This window comes from Oncorhynchus masou, chromosome 30 (assembly GCF_036934945.1).
Source record: "Oncorhynchus masou masou isolate Uvic2021 chromosome 30, UVic_Omas_1.1, whole genome shotgun sequence".
Classification (NCBI taxonomy): Eukaryota; Metazoa; Chordata; class Actinopteri; order Salmoniformes; family Salmonidae; genus Oncorhynchus; species Oncorhynchus masou.
This window is the reverse complement of record NC_088241.1, coordinates 5,096,321-5,119,315: the sequence shown is the minus strand read 5'-3', so window position 1 is coordinate 5,119,315 and position 22,995 is coordinate 5,096,321. Positions and strand designations below refer to the sequence as shown.

Genomic DNA, 22,995 nt, shown 5'->3' with positions numbered 1-22,995 from the left:
TCAACTAACCTATGCATCCCTAGAACAAATTAATAACTCTACCTACATGTACATATTACCTCAACTACCCTGTACCCCCACACATTGACTCTGTACATGTACCCCCACACACTGACTCTGTACCTGTACCCCTACACACTGACTCTGTACCGGTGCCCCCGCACACTGACTCTGTACCGGTACCCACACACACTGACTCTGTACCGGTACCCACACACACTGACTCTGTACCGGTGCCCCCGCACACTGACTCTGTACCGGTGCCCCCGCACACTGACTCTGTACCGGTACCCACACACACTGACTCTGTACCGGTACCCACACACACTGACTCTGTACCGGTGCCCCCGCACACTGACTCTGTACCGGTACCCACACACACTGACTCTGTACCGGTACCCACACACACTGACTCTGTACCGGTACCCCCGCACACTGACTCTGTACCGGTACCCACACACACTGACTCTGTACCGGTACCCACACACACTGACTCTGTACCGGTACCCCCGCACACTGACTCTGTACCGGTGCCCCCGCACACTGACTCTGTACCGGTGCCCCCGCACACTGACTCTGTACCGGTGCCCCCGCACACTGACTCTGTACTGGTACCCACACACACTGACTCTGTACCTGCTGACAGACTGGAAGTATAAGCTGAAATGACGTGACAAAGTAAAAGTAACAACAAACGCAAGTAAATATTGAACCATTTGATGAAACCACAGCACTTTTGAATTGGGAGAGGGTAAGCTGATCCTAGATCTGTGCAGAAGGTTCATTTACATTTTAGTAATTTAGCAGACTCTCTTATTGTCACAACTTCTACCGAAGTCTGTTCCTCTCCTTGTTCGGGCGTTGTTTGGCGGTCGACGTCACCGGTCTTCTAGCCATTGCCGATCCATTTTTCATGTTCCATTTGTTTTGTCTTGTTTTCCCACTCACCTGGTTTCAACTCCCTAATTACATGTTGTATATTTTCCCCCTGTTTCCCCCATGTCCTTGTCGGGAATTGTTTATTGTAAGTTCTTGTGCTCTGTGTTACTGGAGCCCATGTGTTGTTGTTTTATATGGTGTTAGTTTATATATTCAACTGCTCTGGCTTTTCACCAAGTTCTGCTCTCCTGCGTTGCACTTCCCTGCCACCCCTTACACTTATCCAGAGTGACTTACAGTTAGTGCATTCATCTTAACATACAGTAGCTAGGTGGGACAACCACACATCACTGTCATTGTAAGTACACTTTTCCTCAATAAAGTAGCTATCAGCAAAGTCAGAGCTAGATAGGGATGGAGTGGAGAGTCATGTGCAAGTGGGAATTTCATTTTTACCTGGACCATCAATAATGTCCAGATTTACTTCAACCTCATCAGTTCCTTCACTCACCCAGGAAGGCAGAGGGTGAGACGGTTCCGTTGCTACGGGAGACCATGACGCTGATGCCCGTCTCCACGAAGGGGACGGAGAAGTCCACGACCTCTGACCTCTCCTCGTTGATGGTGAGGGATCCGATGGCCATATCTGCTCGCTGTCCCACCACCTGAAGGACAGGAGGAGAAACTACATTCAGAGAGAAAGAGGGGTACACTGGCCTTATAACACATTATTATAGGATAAACTACATTCAGAGAGATAGAGGGGTACACTGGCCAGATAACACATTATTATAGGATAAACTACATTCAGATAGATAGAGGGGTACACTGGTCTCATAACACATTATTATAGGATAAACTACATTCAGAGAGATAGAGGGGTACACTGGTCTTATAACACATTATTATACGATAAACTACATTCAGAGAGATAGAGGGGTACACTGGCCGTATAACACATTATTATAGGATAAACTACATTCAGAGAGATAGAGGGGTACTCTGGCCACATAATACATTATTATAGGATAAACTACATTCAGAGAGATAGAGGGGTACACTGGCCTTATAACACATTATAATAGGATAAACTACATTCAGAGAGATAGAGGGGTACACTGGTCTCATAACACATTATTATAGGATAAACTACATTCAGAGAGATAGAGGGGTACTCTTGCCACATAATACATCATTATAGGATAAACTACATTCAGAGAGATAGAGAGGTACACTGGCCTTATAACACATTATTATAGGATAAACTACATTCAGAGAGATAGAGGGTACACTGGCCTTAAAACACATTATTATAGGATAAACTACATTCAGAGACATAGAGGGGTACACTGGTCTCATAACTTATTATTATATGATAAACTACATTCAGAGAGATAGAGGGGTACTCTGGCCACATAATACATTATTATAGGAGAAACTACATTCAGAGAGATAGAGGGGTACACTGGTCTCATAACACATTATTATAGGATAAACTACATTCAGAGAGATAGAGGGGTACTCTTGCCACATAATACATCATTATAGGATAAACTACATTCAGAGAGATAGAGAGGTACACTGGCCTTATAACACATTATTATAGGATAAACTACATTCAGAGAGATAGAGGGTACACTGGCCTTAAAACACATTATTATAGGATAAACTACATTCAGAGACATAGAGGGGTACACTGGTCTCATAACTTATTATTATATGATAAACTACATTCAGAGAGATAGAGGGGTACTCTGGCCACATAATACATTATTATAGGATAAACTACATTCAGATAGATAGAGGGGTACACTGGTCTCATAACACATTATTATAGGATAAACTACATTCAGAGAGATAGAGGGGTACACTGGTCTTATAACACATTATTATACGATAAACTACATTCAGAGAGATAGAGGGGTACACTGGCCGTATAACACATTATTATAGGATAAACTACATTCAGAGAGATAGAGGGGTACACTGGCCACATAACACATTATTATAGGATAAACTACATTCAGAGAGATAGAGGGGTACACTGGCCTTAAAACACATTATTATAGGATAAACTACATTCAGAGAGATAGAGGGGTACTCTGGCCACAAAACACATTATTATAGGAGAAACTACATTCAGAGAGATAGAGGGGTACACTGGCCTTAAAACACATTATTATAGGATAAACTACATTCAGAGAGATAGAGGGGTACACTGGCCTTATAACACATTATAATAGGATAAACTACATTCAGAGAGATAGAGGGGTACTCTGGCCACATAATACATTATTATAGGAGAAACTACATTCAGAGAGATAGAGGGGTACTCTGGCCACATAATACATTATTATAGGATAAACTACATTCAGAGAGATAGAGGGGTACACTGGCCTTATAACACATTATAATAGGATAAACTACATTCAGAGAGATAGAGGGGTACACTGGTCTCATAACACATTATTATAGGATAAACTACATTCAGAGAGATAGAGGGGTACTCTTGCCACATAATACATCATTATAGGATAAACTACATTCAGAGAGATAGAGAGGTACACTGGCCTTATAACACATTATTATAGGATAAACTACATTCAGAGAGATAGAGGGTACACTGGCCTTAAAACACATTATTATAGGATAAACTACATTCAGAGACATAGAGGGGTACACTGGTCTCATAACACATTATTATAGGATAAACTACATTCAGAGAGATAGAGGGGTACTCTGGCCACATAATACATTATTATAGGAGAAACTACATTCAGAGAGATAGAGGGGTACACTGGCCTTATAACACATTATTATAGGATAAACTACATTCAGAGAGATAGAGGGGTACACTGGCCACATAACACATTATTACCGGATAAACTACATTAATAGAGATAGAGGGGTACACTGGCCACAAAACACATTATTATAGGATAAACTACATTCAGAGAGATAGAGGGGTACTCTGGCCACATAATACATTATTATAGGAGAAACTACATTCAGAGAGATAGAGGGGTACACTGGTCTCATAACACATTATTATAGGATAAACTACATTCAGAGAGATAGACGGGTACACTGGAGTTCTAACATATTATTACAGGATAAACTACATTCAGAGAGATAGAGGGGTACTCTGGCCACATAATACATTATTATAGGAGAAACTACATTCAGAGAGATAGAGGGGTACACTGGCCTTAAAAACACATTATTATAGGATAAACTACATTCAGAGAGATAGTGGTACACTGGTCTCATAACACATTATTATAGGATAAACTACATTCAGAGAGATAGAGGGGTACACTGGCCTTATAACACATTATTTTAGGATAAACTACATTCAGAGAGATAGAGGGGTACACTGGAGTTATAACATATTATTACAGGATAAACTACATTCAGAGAGATAGAGGGGTACACTGGCCTTATAACCCATTATTATAGGATAAACTACATTCAGAGAGATAGAGGGGTACACTGGCCTTATAACACATTATTATAGGATAAACTACATTCAGAGAGATAGAGGGGTACACTGGCCTTATAACACATTATTATAGGATAAACTACATTCAGAGAGATAGAGGGGTACACTGGCCACATAACACATTATTATAGGATAAACTACATTCAGAGAGATAGAGAGGTACACTGGCCTTAAAACACATTATTATAGGATAAACTACATTCAGAGAGATAGAGGGGTACTCTGGCCACAAAACATATTATTATAGGATAAACTACATTCAGAGAGATAGAGGGGTACTCTGGCCACATAATACATTATTATAGGAGAAACTACATTCAGAGAGATAGAGGGGTACACTGGTCTCATAACACATTATTATAGGATAAACTACATTCAGAGAGATAGAGTGGTACACTGGAGTTATAACATATTATTACAGGATAAACTACATTCAGAGAGATAGAGGGGTACACTGGCCTTATAACACATTATTATAGGAGAAACTACATTCAGAGAGATAGAGGGGTACACTGGTCTCATAACACATTATTATAGGATAAACTACATTCAGAGAGATAGAGGGGTACACTGGTCTTATAACACATTATTATACGATAAAATACATTCAGAGAGATAGAGGGGTACACTGGCCTTATAACACATTATTATAGGATAAACTACATTCAGAGAGATAGAGGGGTACACTGGCCACATAACACATTATTATAGGATAAACTACATTCAGAGAGATAGAGGGGTACACTGGCCTTAAAACACATTATTATAGGATAAACTACATTCAGAGAGATAGAGGGGTACACTGGTCTCATAACACATTATTATAGGATAAACTACATTCAGAGAGATAGAGGGGTACTCTGGCCACATAATATATTATTATAGGATAAACTACATTCAGAGAGATAGAGGGGTACACTGGTCTCATAACACATTATTATAGGATAAACTACATTCAGAGAGATAGAGGGGTACTCTGGCCACATAACACTTTATTATAGGATAAACTACATTCAGAGAGATAGAGGGGTACACTGGCCTTAAAACACATTATTATAGGATAAACTACATTCAGAGAGATAGAGGGGTACTCTGGCCACAAAACACATTATTATAGGAGAAACTACATTCAGAGAGATAGAGGGGTACACTGGCCTTAAAACACATTATTATAGGATAAACTACATTCAGAGAGATAGAGGGGTACACTGGCCTTATAACACATTATAATAGGATAAACTACATTCAGAGAGATAGAGGGGTACTCTGGCCACATAATACATTATTATAGGAGAAACTACATTCAGAGAGATAGAGGGGTACACTGGCCTTATAACACATTATTATTGGATAAACTACATTCAGAGAGATAGAGGGGTACACTGGCCACATAACACATTATTACCGGATAAACTACATTCAGAGAGATAGAGGGGTACACTGGCCACAATACACATTATTATAGGATAAACTACATTCAGAGAGATAGAGGGGTACTCTGGCCACATAATATATTATTATAGGAGAAACTACATTCTGAGAGATAGAGGGGTACACTGGTCTCATAACACATTATTATAGGATAAACTACATTCAGAGAGATAGACGGGTACACTGGAGTTATAACATATTATTACAGGATAAACTACATTCAGAGAGATAGAGGGGTACACTGGTCTCATAACACATTATTATAGGATAAACTACATTCAGAGAGATAGAGGGGTACTCTGGCCACATAATACATTATTATAGGAGAAACTACATTCAGAGAGATAGAGGGGTACACTGGCCTTAAAAACACATTATTATAGGATAAACTACATTCAGAGAGATAGAGGGGTACACTGGTCTCATAACACATTATTATAGGATAAACTACATTCAGAGAGATAGAGGGGTACACTGGCCTTATAACACATTATTATAGGATAAACTACATTCAGAGAGATAGAAGGGTACACTGGCCTTATAAACCATTATTATAGGATAAACTACATTCAGAGAGATAGAGGGGTACACTGGCCTTGTAACACATTATTATAGGATAAACTACATTCAGAGAGATAGAGGGGTACACTGGAGTTATAACATATTATTACAGGATAAACTACATTCAGAGAGATAGAGGGGTACACTGGCCTTAAAACACATTATTATAGGATAAACTACATTCAGAGAGATAGAGGGGTACACTGGCCTTATAACACATTATAATAGGATAAACTACATTCAGAGAGATAGAGGGGTACTCTGGCCACATGATACATTATTATAGGAGAAACTACATTCAGAGAGATAGAGGGGTACACTGGCCTAATAACACATTATTATTGGATGAACTACATTCAGAGAGATAGAGGGGTACACTGGCCACATAACACATTATTACCGGATAAACTACATTCAGAGAGATAGAGGGGTACACTGGCCTTAAAACACATTATTATAGGATAAACTACATTCAGAGAGATAGAGGGGTACACTGGTCTCATAACACATTATTATAGGATAAACTACATTCAGAGAGATAGAGGGGTACTCTGGCCACATAATATATTATTATAGGATAAACTACATTCAGAGAGATAGAGGGGTACACTGGTCTCATAACACATTATTATAGGATAAACTACATTCAGAGAGATAGAGGGGTACTCTGGCCACATAACACATTATTATAGGATAAACTACATTCAGAGAGATAGAGGGGTACACTGGCCTTAAAACACATTATTATAGGATAAACTACATTCAGAGAGATAGAGGGGTACTCTGGCCACAAAACACATTATTATAGGAGAAACTACATTCAGAGAGATAGAGGGGTACACTGGCCTTAAAACACATTATTATAGGATAAACTACATTCAGAGAGATAGAGGGGTACACTGGCCTTATAACACATTATAATAGGATAAACTACATTCAGAGAGATAGAGGGGTACTCTGGCCACATAATACATTATTATAGGAGAAACTACATTCAGAGAGATAGAGGGGTACACTGGCCTTATAACACATTATTATTGGATAAACTACATTCAGAGAGATAGAGGGGTACACTGGCCACATAACACATTATTACCGGATAAACTACATTCAGAGAGATAGAGGGGTACACTGGCCACAAAACACATTATTATAGGATAAACTACATTCAGAGAGATAGAGGGGTACTCTGGCCACATAATATATTATTATAGGAGAAACTACATTCAGAGAGATAGAGGGGTACACTGGTCTCATAACACATTATTATAGGATAAAATACATTCAGAGAGATAGACGGGTACACTGGAGTTATAACATATTAGTACAGGATAAACTACATTCAGAGAGATAGAGGGGTACACTGGTCTCATAACACATTATTATAGGATAAACTACATTCAGAGAGATAGAGGGGTACTCTGGCCACATAATACATTATTATAGGAGAAACTACATTCAGAGAGATAGAGGGGTACACTGGCCTTAAAAACACATTATTATAGGATAAACTACATTCAGAGAGATAGAGGGGTACACTGGTCTCATAACACATTATTATAGAATAAACTACATTCAGAGAGATAGAGGGGTACACTGGCCTTATAACACATTATCTTAGGATAAACTACATTCAGAGAGATAGAAGGGTACACTGGAGTTATAACATATTATTACAGGATAAACTACATTCATAGAGATAGAGGGGTACACTGGCCTTATAACACATTATTATAGGATAAACTACATTCAGAGAGATAGAAGGGTACACTGGCCTTATAAACCATTATTATAGGATAAACTACATTCAGAGAGATAGAGGGGTACACTGGCCTTGTAACACATTATTATAGGATAAACTACATTCAGAGAGATAGAAGGGTACACTGGAGTTATAACATATTATTACAGGATAAACTACATTCATAGAGATAGAGGGGTACACTGGCCTTAAAACACATTATTATAGGATAAACTACATTCAGAGAGATAGAGGGGTACTCTGGCCACAAAACACATTATTATAGGAGAAACTACATTCAGAGAGATAGAGGGGTACACTGGCCTTAAAACACATTATTATAGGATAAACTACATTCAGAGAGATAGAGGGGTACACTGGCCTTATAACACATTATAATAGGATAAACTACATTCAGAGAGATAGAGGGGTACTCTGGCCACATAATACATTATTATAGGAGAAACTACATTCAGAGAGATAGAGGGGTACACTGGCCTTATAACACATTATTATTGGATGAACTACATTCAGAGAGATAGAGGGGTACACTGGCCACATAACACATTATTACCGGATAAACTACATTTAGAGAGATAGAGGGGTACACTGGCCTTAAAACACATTATTATAGGATAAACTACATTCAGAGAGATAGAGGGGTACACTGGTCTCATAACACATTATTATAGGATAAACTACATTCAGAGAGATAGAGGGGTACTCTGGCCACATAATATATTATTATAGGATAAACTACATTCAGAGAGATAGAGGGGTACTCTGGCCACATAATACATTATTATAGGAGAAACTACATTCAGAGAGATAGAGGGGTACACTGGTCTCATAACACATTATTATAGGATAAACTACATTCAGAGAGATAGAGGGGTACACTGGCCTTATAACACATTATAATAGGATAAACTACATTCAGAGAGATAGAGGGGTACTCTGGCCACATAATACATTATTATAGGAGAAACTACATTCAGAGAGATAGAGGGGTACACTGGCCTTATAACACATTATTATTGGATAAACTACATTCAGAGAGATAGAGGGGTACACTGGCCACATAACACATTATTACCGGATAAACTACATTCAGAGAGATAGAGGGGTACACTGGCCACAAAACACATTATTATAGGATAAACTACATTCAGAGAGATAGAGGGGTACTCTGGCCACATAATATATTATTATAGGAGAAACTACATTCAGAGAGATAGAGGGGTACACTGGTCTCATAACACATTATTATAGGATAAACTACATTCAGAGAGATAGACGGGTACACTGGAGTTATAACATATTAGTACAGGATAAACTACATTCAGAGAGATAGAGGGGTACACTGGTCTCATAACACATTATTATAGGATAAACTACATTCAGAGAGATAGAGGGGTACTCTGGCCACATAATACATTATTATAGGAGAAACTACATTCAGAGAGATAGAGGGGTACACTGGCCTTAAAAACACATTATTATAGGATAAACTACATTCAGAGAGATAGAGGGGTACACTGGTCTCATAACACATTATTATAGGATAAACTACATTCAGAGAGATAGAGGGGTACACTGGCCTTATAACACATTATCTTAGGATAAACTACATTCAGAGAGATAGAAGGGTACACTGGAGTTATAACATATTATTACAGGATAAACTACATTCATAGAGATAGAGGGGTACACTGGCCTTATAACACATTATTATAGGATAAACTACATTCAGAGAGATAGAAGGGTACACTGGCCTTATAAACCATTATTATAGGATAAACTACATTCAGAGAGATAGAGGGGTACACTGGCCACAAAACACATTATTATAGGAGAAACTACATTCAGAGAGATAGAGGGGTACACTGGAGTTATAACATATTATTACAGGATAAACTACATTCAGAGAGATAGAGGGGTACACTGGCCTTAAAACACATTATTATAGGAAAAACTACATTCAGAGAGATAGAGGGGTACTCTGGCCACAAAACACATTATTATAGGAGAAACTACATTCAGAGAGATAGAGGGGTACACTGGCCTTAAAACACATTATTATAGGATAAACTACATTCAGAGAGATAGAGGGGTACACTGGCCTTATAACACATTATAATAGGATAAACTACATTCAGAGAGATAGAGGGGTACTCTGGCCACATAATACATTATTATAGGAGAAACTACATTCAGCGTGATAGAGGGGTACACTGGCCTTATAACACATTATTATTGGATGAACTACATTCAGAGAGATAGAGGGGTACACTGGCCACATAACACATTATTACCGGATAAACTACATTCAGAGAGATAGAGGGGTACACTGGCCTTAAAACACATTATTATAGGATAAACTACATTCAGAGAGATAGAGGGGTACTCTGGCCACAAAACACATTATTATAGGAGAAACTACATTCAGAGAGATAGAGGGGTACACTGGCCTTAAAACACATTATTATAGGATAAACTACATTCAGAGAGATAGAGGGGTACACTGGCCTTATAACACATTATAATAGGATAAACTACATTCAGAGAGATAGAGGGGTACTCTGGCCACATAATACATTATTATAGGAGAAACTACATTCAGCGTGATAGAGGGGTACACTGGCCTTATAACACATTATTATTGGATGAACTACATTCAGAGAGATAGAGGGGAACACTGGCCACATAACACATTATTACCGGATAAACTACATTCAGAGAGATAGAGGGGTACACTGGCCTTAAAACACATTATTATAGGATAAACTACATTCAGAGAGATAGAGGGGTACACTGGTCTCATAACACATTATTATAGGATAAACTACATTCAGAGAGATAGAGGGGTACTCTGGCCACATAATATATTATTATAGGATAAACTACATTCAGAGAGATAGAGGGGTACTCTGGCCACATAATACATTATTATAGGAGAAACTACATTCAGAGAGATAGAGGGGTACACTGGTCTCATAACACATTATTATACGATAAACTACATTCAGAGAGATAGAGGGGTACACTGGCCTTATAACACATTATAATAGGATAAACTACATTCAGAGAGATAGAGGGGTACTCTGGCCACATAATACATTATTATAGGATAAACTACATTCAGAGAGATAGAGGGGTACACTGGCCACATAACACATTATTATAGGATAAACTACATTCAGAGAGATAGAGGGGTACACTGGCCTTAAAACACATTATTATAGGATAAACTACATTCAGAGAGATAGAGGGGTACTCTGGCCACAAAACACATTATTATAGGAGAAACTACATTCAGAGAGATAGAGGGGTACACTGGCCTTAAAACACATTATTATAGGATAAACTACATTCAGAGAGATAGAGGGGTACTGTCATGTCTTGTTATGTCTGTTCCTGTCCTTTCTCTTCACTCTGTCTCTCTCTGCTGGTCTTTTTAGGTTACCTTCTCTGTCTCTCATTCTTCAGCTGTTCTACATCTTCCCTAACTAGCTCATTCACTCTTTCCCACCTGTTCTCCCTTCCCCCTCTGATTAGGTCTCTATTTCTCTCTCTGTTCCTGCTACTTTCAGTGTCTGATTCTTGTTTGTGTTTTTGATGCCAGAAGCAAGCTGTCGTCGCGTTTGCTTCCACCTTGTCCTATCCTGTCGGAGTCTGCCTGGCAGGTGCATCCTGCATTATACTAACGTTCTTTTTGTTCCATTGACTACGTTGGAAGAGGATTTATGCCATTCCTGTTTTTCATTAAAGAACTCTGTTTTCTGTTAAAACCGCTTTTGGGTCTTCACTCAAGTACATAACAGAAGAATCAGACCAAGAATGGACCCAGCGGCTCCGGACCCTTTTCACTCCGCCGTCGAGATCCAGGGAGCGATGCTAGGCAGACACGAGGAGGAATTGTCTGCTGCTCGACATGCCGTTGAAACCCTGGCCGTCCAAGTCTCCGACCTCACAAGACAGGTTCACCAACTCCACCTCGATCCACCGCCCACTTCCAGGGTTTCCGAGTCTCCGGAGCCCAGGATCAACAACCCGCCGTGTTACTCTGGGGAGCCCACTGAGTGCCGCTCATTCCTCACTCAGTGTGATGTGGTGTTCTCTCTCCAGCCCAACACTTACTCCAGGAGCGCAGCCCGCATCGCCTACGTCATTTCTCTCCTTACCGGACGGGCGCGTGAGTGGGGCACGGCAATCTGGGAGGCGAGGGCGGAGTGTATTAACCAGTATCAGGACTTTAAGGAGGAGATGATACGGGTTTTTGACCGTTCTGTTTTTGGGGAGGAGGCTTCCAGGGCCCTGTCTTCCCTATGTCAGGGGAATCGATCCATAACGGATTATTCTATTGAGTTTCGCACTCTCGCTGCCTCTAGTGACTGGAACGAGCCGGCTTTGCTCGCTCGTTTTCTGGAGGGTCTCCTCGTCGAGGTTAAGGATGAGATCCTCTCCCGGGAGGTTCCTTCCAGTCTGGACTCCTTAATAGCTCTCGCTATTCGCATAGAGCGACGGTTTGATCTTCGTCGCCGAGCTCGTGGAAAGGAGCTCGCGTTCTCCGTTGCTCCCCTCTCCACATCACTGCCACCTGCCGCATCACTGCCACCCTCCTCCGCCGGCTCGGATGCTGAGCCTATGCAGCTGGGGGGTATCCGCATCTCGGCCAAGGAGAAGGAACGGGGAATCACCAATCGCCTCTGTCTCTACTGCGGCTCCGCTGGTCATTTTGTCACCTCATGTCCAGTAAAAGCCAGAGCTCATCAGTAAGAGGAGGGCTACTGGTGAGCGCAACTACTCAGGCCTCTCCTTCTGGATCACGCACTACCTTTCCGGTCCATCTCCGCTGGCCCGGTTCATCTGCTTCCTGCAGTGCCTTGATAGACTCTGGGGCGGAGGGCTGTTTTATGGACGAGACCTGGGCTCGGGAACATGACATTCCTCTCAGACAGTTAGGGAGCCCACGGCCTTATTCGCTTTAGATGGTAGTTCTCTCCCCAAGATTCAGCGTGAGACGCTGCCTTTAACCCTCACTGTCTCTGGTAATCATAGCGAAACCATTTCTTTTCTAATTTTTCGTTCACCTTTTACACCTGTTGTTTTGGGTCATCCCTGGCTAGTGCGCCATAACCCTTCTATTAATTGGTCTAGTAATACTATCCTATCCTGGAATGTTTCTTGTCATGTGACCTGTTTAATGTCTGCTATCCCTCCTGTTTCCTCTGTCTCTTCTTCACAGGAGGAGCCTGGCGATTTGACAGGGGTGCCGGAGGAGTATCACGATCTGCGCACGGTGTTCAGTCGTTCCAAGGCCACTTCTCTCCCTCCACACCGGTCGTATGACTGTAGTATTGATCTCCTTCCAGGAACTACTCCCCCCCGGGGTAGATTATACTCTCTGTCGGCTCCCGAACGTAAGGCTCTCGAGGATTATTTGTCGGTTTCGCTCGACGCCGGTACCATAGTCTCCTCCTCCTCTCCCGCCGGAGCGGGGTTTTTTTTTGTTCAGAAGAATGACGGGTCCCTGCGCCCATGCGTGGATTATCGAGGGCTGAATGACATAACAGTTAATAATCGTTATCCGCTTCCTCTTATGTCTTCAGCCTTCGAGATCCTGCAGGGAGCCAGGTTTTTCACCAAATTGGACCTTCGTAACGCCTACCATCTCATGCGCATCAGGGAGGGGGACGAGTGGAAGACGGCGTTTAACACTCCGTTAGGGCACTTTGAATACCGGGTTCTTCCTTTCGGCCTCGTTAACGCTCCAGCTGTCTTTCAGGCACTAGTTAACGACGTCCTGAGAGACATGCTGAACATTTTTGTTTTCGTTTACATGGACGATATCCTGATTTTTTCACCGTCTCTCTCGATTCATGTTCAGCACGTGCGACGCGTCCTCCAGCACCTTTTTGGAGAACTGTCTTTATGTGAAGGCTGAGAAGTGCACTTTTCATGCCGCCTCTGTCCCTTTTCTCGGTTCCGTTATTTCCGCTGAGGGCATTAAGATGGATCCCGCTAAGGTCCAGGCTGTCATTGATTGGCCCGTTCCTAAGTCACGCGTCGAGCTGCAGCGCTTTCTGGGCTTCGCTAATTTCTATCGTCGTTTCATCCGTAATTTCGGTCAGGTGGCAGCTCCCCTCACAGCCCTTACTTCTGTTAAGACGTGCTTTAAGTGGTCCGTTTCCGCCCAGGGAGCTTTTGATCTTCTTAAGAATCGTTTTACATCCGCACCTATTCTTGTTACACCTGACATCTCTAGTCAGTTTGTTGTTGAGGTTGACGCGTCAGAGGTGGGCGTGGGAGCCATTCTTTCTCAGCGCTCTCTCTGACGGCAAGGTCCATCCTTGCGCGTTTTTCTCTCATCGCTTATCGCCGTCAGAACGTAACTATGATGTTGGTAATCGCGAACTGCTCGCCATCCGCTTAGCCCTAGGCGAATGGCGACAGTGGTTGGAGGGGGCGACCGTTCCTTTTGTCGTTTGGACTGACCATAGGAACCTTGAGTACATCCGTTCAGCCAAACGACTTAATGCGCGTCAGGCTCGTTGGGCTCTGTTTTTCGCTCGTTTCGAGTTTGTTATTTCTTATCGTCCGGGCTCAAAAAACACCAAGCCTGATGCTTTATCTCGTCTCTTCAGTTCTTCTGAGGTCTCCACCGACCCCGAGGGGATTCTCCCTGAGGGGCGTGTTGTCGGGTTGACTGTCTGGGGAATTGAGAGGCAGGTAAAGCAAGCACTCGCTCACACTCCGTCGCCGCGAGCTTGTCCTAGGAACCTTCTGTTCGTTCCCGTTCCTACTCGTCCGGCCGTTCTTCAGTGGGCCCACTCTGCCAAGTTAGCCGGCCACCCCGGCGTTCGGGTACGCTCGCTTCCATTCGCCAGCGTTTCTGGTGGCCCACTCGGGAACGTGACGCGCGTCGATTTGTCGCCGCTTGTTCGGTCTGCGCGCAGACTAAATCTGGGAACTCTCCTCCTGCCGGCCGTCTCAGACCGCTTCCCATTCCCTCTCGACCGTGGTCTCACATCGCTTTAGATTTTATCACCGGACTGCCTTCATCAGCGGGGAAGACAGTTATTCTTACGGTTGTCGATAGATTCTCTAAGGCGGCTCATTTCATTCCTCTCGATAAGCTCCCTTCTGCTAAGGAGACGGCTCAGATCATTATCGAGAATGTTTTCCGAATTCATGGCCTTCCGTCTGACGTCGTTTCCGACAGAGGCCCGCAGTTCACGTCTCAATTTTGGAGGGAGTTTTGCCGTTTGATTGGGGCTTCCGTCAGTCTCTCGTCCGGCTTTCATCCCCAGTCTAACGGTCAAGCCGAACGGGCCAATCAGACTGTTAGTCGCATTTTACGCAGTCTTTCTTTTCGTAACCCTGCGTCTTGGTCAGAACAGCTCCCCTGGGCAGAGTACGCCCACAACTCGCTTCCCTCGTCTGCTACCGGTCTATCCCCTTTTCAGAGTAGCCTCGGGTACCAGCCTCCGCTGTTCTCATCTCAGCTCGCCGAGTCCTGCGTCCCCTCCGCTCAGGCTTTTGTCCAGCGTTGCGAGCGCACCTGGAAGGGGTCAGGTCGGCACTTTGCCGTAATAGGGCGCAGACTGTGAGGGCCGCTAATAAGCGTAGGACCAAGAGTCCTAGATATTGTTGCGGTCAGAGAGTATGGCTCTCCACTCAGAACCTTCCCCTTAAGACAGCTTCTCGCAAGTTGGCCCCGCGGTTCATTGGTCCGTTCCGTATTTCTCAGGTCATTAATCCTGTCGCAGTGCGACTTCTTCTCCGCGCTATCTTCGTCGCGTTCACCCGGTCTTCCATGTCTCCTGTGTTAAGCCCGTTCTTCGCGCCCCCGCTCGTCCCTCCCCCCCCCATCCTTGTCGAGGGCGCACCCATCTACAGGGTTCGTAAGATTTTGGACATGCGCCCTCGGGGCCGTGGTCATCAGTACCTAGTGGATTGGGAGGGGTACGGTCCTGAGGAGAGGAGTTGGGTTCCCTCTCGGGACGTGCTGGACCGTTCGCTGATCGATGATTTCCTCCGTTGCCGCCAGGTTTCCTCCTCGAGTGCGCCAGGAGGCGCTCGGTGAGTGGGGGGGTACTGTCATGTCTTGTTATGTCTGTTCCTGTCCTTTCTCTTCACTCTGTCTCTCTCTGCTGGTCTTTTTAGGTTACCTTCTCTGTCTCTCATTCTTCAGCTGTTCTACATCTTCCCTAACTAGCTCATTCACTCTTTCCCACCTGTTCTCCCTTCCCCCTCTGATTAGGTCTCTATTTCTCTCTCTGTTCCTGCTACTTTCAGTGTCTGATTCTTGTTTGTGTTTTTGATGCCAGAAGCAAGCTGTCGTCGCGTTTGCTTCCACCTTGTCCTATCCTGTCGGAGTCTGCCTGGCAGGTGCATCCTGCATTATACTAACGTTCTTTTTGTTCCATTGACTACGTTGGAAGAGGATTTATGCCATTCCTGTTTTTCATTAAAGAACTCTGTTTTCTGTTAAAACCGCTTTTGGGTCTTCACTCAAGTACATAACAGGTACACTGGCCTTATAACACATTATAATAGGATAAACTACATTCAGAGAGATAGAGGGGTACTCTGGCCACATAATACATTATAATAGGATAAACTACATTCAGAGAGATAGAGGGGTACTCTGGCCACAAAACACATTATTATAGGATAAACTACATTCAGAGAGATAGAGGGGTACTCTGGCCACATAATATATTATTATAGGAGAAACTACATTCAGAGAGATAGAGGGGTACACTGGTCTCATAACACATTATTATAGGATAAACTACATTCAGAGAGATAGACGGGTACACTGGAGTTATAACATATTATTACAGGATAAACTACATTCAGAGAGATAGAGGGGTACACTGGTCTCATAACACATTATTATAGGATAAACTACATTCAGAGAGATAGACGGGTACACTGGAGTTATAACATATTATTACAGGATAAACTACATTCAGAGAGATAGAGGGGTACACTGGTCTCATGACACATTATTATAGGATAAACTACATTCAGAGAGATAGAGGGGTACTCTGGCCACATAATACATTATTATAGGATAAACTACATTCAGAGAGATAGAGGGGTACACTGGCCTTATAACACATTATAATAGGATAAACTACATTCAGAGAGATAGAGGGGTACACTGGTCTCATAACAGATTATTATAGGATAAACTACATTCAGAGAGATAGAGGGGTACTCTTGCCACATAATACATCATTATAGGATAAACTACATTCAGAGAGATAGAGGGGTACACTGGTCTCATAACACATTATTATAGGATAAACTACATTCAGAGAGATAGAGAGGTACACTGGCCTTATAACACATTATTATAGGATAAACTACATTCAGAGAGATAGAGGGGTACACTGGCCTTAAAACACATTATTATAGGATAAACTACATTCAGAGAGATAGAGGGGTACTCTGGCCACATAATACATTATTATAGGAGAAACTACATTCAGAGAGATAGAGGGGTACACTGGCCTTATAACACATTATTATAGGATAAACTACATTCAGAGAGATAGAGGGGTACACTGGCCACATAACACATTATTACCGGATAAACTACATTCAGAGAGATAGAGGGGTACACTGGCCACAAAACACATTATTATAGGATAAACTACATTCAGAGAGATAGAGGGGTACTCTGGCCACATAATACATCATTATACATCATTATACATCATTATAGGATAAACTACATTCAGAGAGATAGAGGGGTACACTGGTCTCATAACACATTATTATAGGATAAACTACATTCAGAGAGATAGAGGGGTACTCTTGCCACATAATACATCATTATACTTTCCACACTGCCCCTACTCGGATGGTATCGCGCCGTCCCAACCTTCGCTCTCTCTCCCCCGCTACTCTCTCCTCTTCCATCCTATCATCTCTTCCCTCTGCTCATACCTTCTCCAACCTATCTCCTGATTCTGCCTCCTCAACCCTCCTCTCTTCCCTTTCTGCATCCTTTGACTCTCTATGTCCCCTATCCTCCAGGCCGGCTCGGTCCTCCCCTCCCGCTCCGTGGCTCGATGACTCATTGCGAGCTCACAGAACAGAGCTCCGGGCAGCCGAGCGGAAATGGAGGAAAACTCGCCTCCCTGCGGACCTGGCATCCTTTCACTCCCTCCTCTCTACATTTTCCTCCTCTGTCTCTGCTGCTAAAGCCACTTTCTACCACTCTAAATTCCAAGCATCTGCCTCTAACCCTAGGAAGCTCTTTGCCACCTTCTCCTCCCTCCTGAATCCTCCTCCCCCCCCCCTCCCTCTCTGCAGATGACTTCGTCAACCATTTTGAAAAGAAGGTCGACGACATCCGATCCTCGTTTGCTAAGTCAAACGACACCGCTGGTTCTGCTCACACTGCCCTACCCTGTGCTCTGACCTCTTTCTCCCTCTCTCTCCAGATGAAATCTCGCTTCTTGTGACGGCCGGCCGCCCAACAACCTGCCCGCTTGACCCTATCCCCTCCTCTCTTCTCCAGACCATTTCCGGAGACCTTCTCCCTTACCTCACCTCGCTCATCAACTCATCCCTGACCGCTGGCTACGTCCCTTCCGTCTTCAAGAGAGCGAGAGTTGCACCCCTTCTGAAAAAACCTACACTCGATCCCTCCGATGTCAACAACTACAGACCAGTATCCCTTCTTTCTTTTCTCTCCAAAACTCTTGAACGTGCCGTCCTTGGCCAGCTCTCCCGCTATCTCTCTCAGAATGACCTTCTTGATCCAAATCAGTCAGGTTTCAAGACTAGTCATTCAACTGAGACTGCTCTTCTCTGTATCACGGAGGCGCTCCGCACTGCTAAAGCTAACTCTCTCTCCTCTGCTCTCATCCTTCTAGACCTATCGGCTGCCTTCGATACTGTGAACCATCAGATCCTCCTCTCCACCCTCTCCGAGTTGGGCATCTCCGGCGCGGCCCACGCTTGGATTGCGTCCTACCTGACAGGTCGCTCCTACCAGGTGGCGTGGCGAGAATCTGTCTCCTCGCCATGCGCTCTCACCACTGGTGTCCCCCAGGGCTCTGTTCTAGGCCCTCTCCTATTCTCGCTATACACCAAGTCACTTGGCTCTGTCATAACCTCACATGGTCTCTCCTATCATTGCTATGCAGACGACACACAATTAATCTTCTCCTTTCCCCCTTCTGATGACCAGGTGGCGAATCGCATCTCTGCATGTCTGGCAGACATATCAGTGTGGATGACGGATCACCACCTCAAGCTGAACCTCGGCAAGACGGAGCTGCTCTTCCTCCCGGGGAAGGACTGCCCGTTCCATGATCTCGCCATCACGGTTGACAACTCCATTGTGTCCTCCTCCCAGAGCGCTAAGAACCTTGGCGTGATCCTGGACAACACCCTGTCGTTCTCAACCAACATCATGGCGGTGGCCCGTTCCTGTAGGTTCATGCTCTACAACATCCGCAGAGTACGACCCTGCCTCACACAGGAAGCGGCGCAGGTCCTAATCCAGGCACTTGTCATCTCCCGTCTGGATTACTGCAACTCGCTGTTGGCTGGGCTCCCTGCCTGTGCCATTAAACCCCTACAACTCATCCAGAACGCCGCAGCCCGTCTGGTGTTCAACCTTCCCAAGTTCTCTCACGTCACCCCGCTCCTCCGCTCTCTCCACTGGCTTCCAGTTGAAGCTCGCATCCGCTACAAGACCATGGTGCTTGCCTACGGAGCTGTGAGGGGAACGGCACCGCAGTACCTCCAGGCTCTGATCAGGCCCTACACCCAAGCAAGGGCACTGCGTTCATCCACCTCTGGCCTGCTCGCCTCCCTACCATTGAGGAAGTACAGTTCCCGCTCAGCCCAGTCAAAACTGTTCGCTGCTCTGGCCCCCAATGGTGGAACAAACTCCCTCACGACGCCAGGACAGCGGAGTCAATCACCACCTTCCGGAGACACCTGAAACCCCACCTCTTCAAGGAATACCTAGGATAGGATAAGTAATCCTTCTCACTCCCCCCCTTAATGATTTAGATGCACTATTGTAAAGTGGCTGTTCCACTGGATGTCAGAAGGTGAATTCACCAATTTGTAAGTCGCTCTGGATAAGAGCGTCTGCTAAATGACTTAAATGTAAATGTAAATGTAATTATAGGATAAACTACATTCAGAGAGATAGAGAGGTACACTGGCCTTATAACACATTATTATAGGATAAACTACATTCAGAGAGATAGAGGGGTACACTGGCCTTAAAACACATTATTATAGGATAAACTACATTCAGAGAGATAGAGGGGTACACTGGTCTCATAACACATTATTATAGGATAAACTACATTCAGAGAGATAGACGGGTACACTGGAGTTATAACATATTATTACAGGATAAACTACATTCAGAGAGATAGAGGGGTACACTGGTCTCATAACACATTATTATAGGATAAACTACATTCAGAGAGATAGAGGGGTATACTGGTCTCATAACACATTATTATAGGATAAACTACATTCAGAGAGATAGACGGGTACACTGGAGTTATAACATATTATTACAGGATAAACTACATTCAGAGAGATAGAGGGGTACACTGGTCTCATAACACATTATTATAGGATAAACTACATTCAGAGAGATAGAGGGGTACTCTGGCCACATAATACATTATTTTAGGAGAAACTACATTCAGAGAGATAGAGGGGTACACTGGCCTTAAAAACACATTATTATAGGATAAACTACATTCAGAGAGATAGAGGGGTACACTGGTCTCATAACACATTATTATAGGATAAACTACATTCAGAGAGATAGAGGGGTACACAGGCCTTATAACACATTATTTTAGGATAAACTACATTCAGAGAGATAGAGGGGTACACTGGAGTTATAACATTACATGATAAACTACATTCAGAGAGATAGAGGGGTACACTGGCCTTATAACACATTATTATAGGAGAAACTACATTCAGAGAGATAGAGGGGTACACTGGCCTTATAACCCATTATTATAGGATAAACTACATTCAGAGAGATAGAGGGGTACACTGGCCTTATAACACATTATTATAGGATAAACTACATTCAGAGAGATAGAGGGGTACTCTTGCCACATAATACATCATTATAGGATAAACTACATTCAGAGAGATAGAGGGGTACACTGGTCTCATAACACATTATTATAGGATAAACTACATTCAGAGAGATAGAGAGGTACACTGGCCTTATAACACATTATTATAGGATAAACTACATTCAGAGAGATAGAGGGGTACACTGGCCTTAAAACACATTATTATAGGATAAACTACATTCAGAGAGATAGAGGGGTACACTGGCCACATAACACATTATTACCGGATAAACTACATTCAGAGAGATAGAGGGGTACACTGGCCACAAAACACATTATTATAGGATAAACTACATTCAGAGAGATAGAGGGGTACTCTGGCCACATAATACATCATTATACATCATTATACATCATTATAGGATAAACTACATTCAGAGAGATAGAGGGGTACACTGGTCTCATAACACATTATTATAGGATAAACTACATTCAGAGAGATAGAGGGGTACTCTTGCCACATAATACATCATTATACTTTCCACACTGCCCCTACTCGGATGGTATCGCGCCGTCCCAACCTTCGCTCTCTCTCCCCCGCTACTCTCTCCTCTTCCATCCTATCATCTCTTCCCTCTGCTCATACCTTCTCCAACCTATCTCCTGATTCTGCCTCCTCAACCCTCCTCTCTTCCCTTTCTGCATCCTTTGACTCTCTATGTCCCCTATCCTCCAGGCCGGCTCGGTCCTCCCCTCCCGCTCCGTGGCTCGATGACTCATTGCGAGCTCACAGAACAGAGCTCCGGGCAGCCGAGCGGAAATGGAGGAAAACTCGCCTCCCTGCGGACCTGGCATCCTTTCACTCCCTCCTCTCTACATTTTCCTCCTCTGTCTCTGCTGCTAAAGCCACTTTCTACCACTCTAAATTCCAAGCATCTGCCTCTAACCCTAGGAAGCTCTTTGCCACCTTCTCCTCCCTCCTGAATCCTCCTCCCCCTCCCCCCCCTCCTCCCTCTCTGCAGATGACTTCGTCAACCATTTTGAAAAGAAGGTCGACGACATCCGATCCTCGTTTGCTAAGTCAAACGACACCGCTGGTTCTGCTCACACTGCCCTACCCTGTGCTCTGACCTCTTTCTCCCCTCTCTCTCCAGATGAAATCTCGCTTCTTGTGACGGCCGGCCGCCCAACAACCTGCCCGCTTGACCCTATCCCCTCCTCTCTTCTCCAGACCATTTCCGGAGACCTTCTCCCTTACCTCACCTCGCTCATCAACTCATCCCTGACCGCTGGCTACGTCCCTTCCGTCTTCAAGAGAGCGAGAGTTGCACCCCTTCTGAAAAAACCTACACTCGATCCCTCCGATGTCAACAACTACAGACCAGTATCCCTTCTTTCTTTTCTCTCCAAAACTCTTGAACGTGCCGTCCTTGGCCAGCTCTCCCGCTATCTCTCTCAGAATGACCTTCTTGATCCAAATCAGTCAGGTTTCAAGACTAGTCATTCAACTGAGACTGCTCTTCTCTGTATCACGGAGGCGCTCCGCACTGCTAAAGCTAACTCTCTCTCCTCTGCTCTCATCCTTCTAGACCTATCGGCTGCCTTCGATACTGTGAACCATCAGATCCTCCTCTCCACCCTCTCCGAGTTGGGCATCTCCGGCGCGGCCCACGCTTGGATTGCGTCCTACCTGACAGGTCGCTCCTACCAGGTGGCGTGGCGAGAATCTGTCTCCTCGCCATGCGCTCTCACCACTGGTGTCCCCCAGGGCTCTGTTCTAG

At 43.9% G+C, this 22,995-nt stretch overlaps 1 protein-coding gene across 1 annotated transcript in view; it reads right to left on the bottom strand.

Annotated features, from left to right (window-relative positions):
* LOC135523012 (glutamate receptor ionotropic, NMDA 2D-like) overlaps nucleotides 1-22,995 on the bottom strand; it is a 133,201-nt gene that overhangs the window by 84,253 nt on the left and 25,953 nt on the right. The window contains 1 exon segment of the mRNA XM_064949742.1: nucleotides 1,391-1,544. Coding sequence (XP_064805814.1) covers nucleotides 1,391-1,544 — 154 coding nt within the window.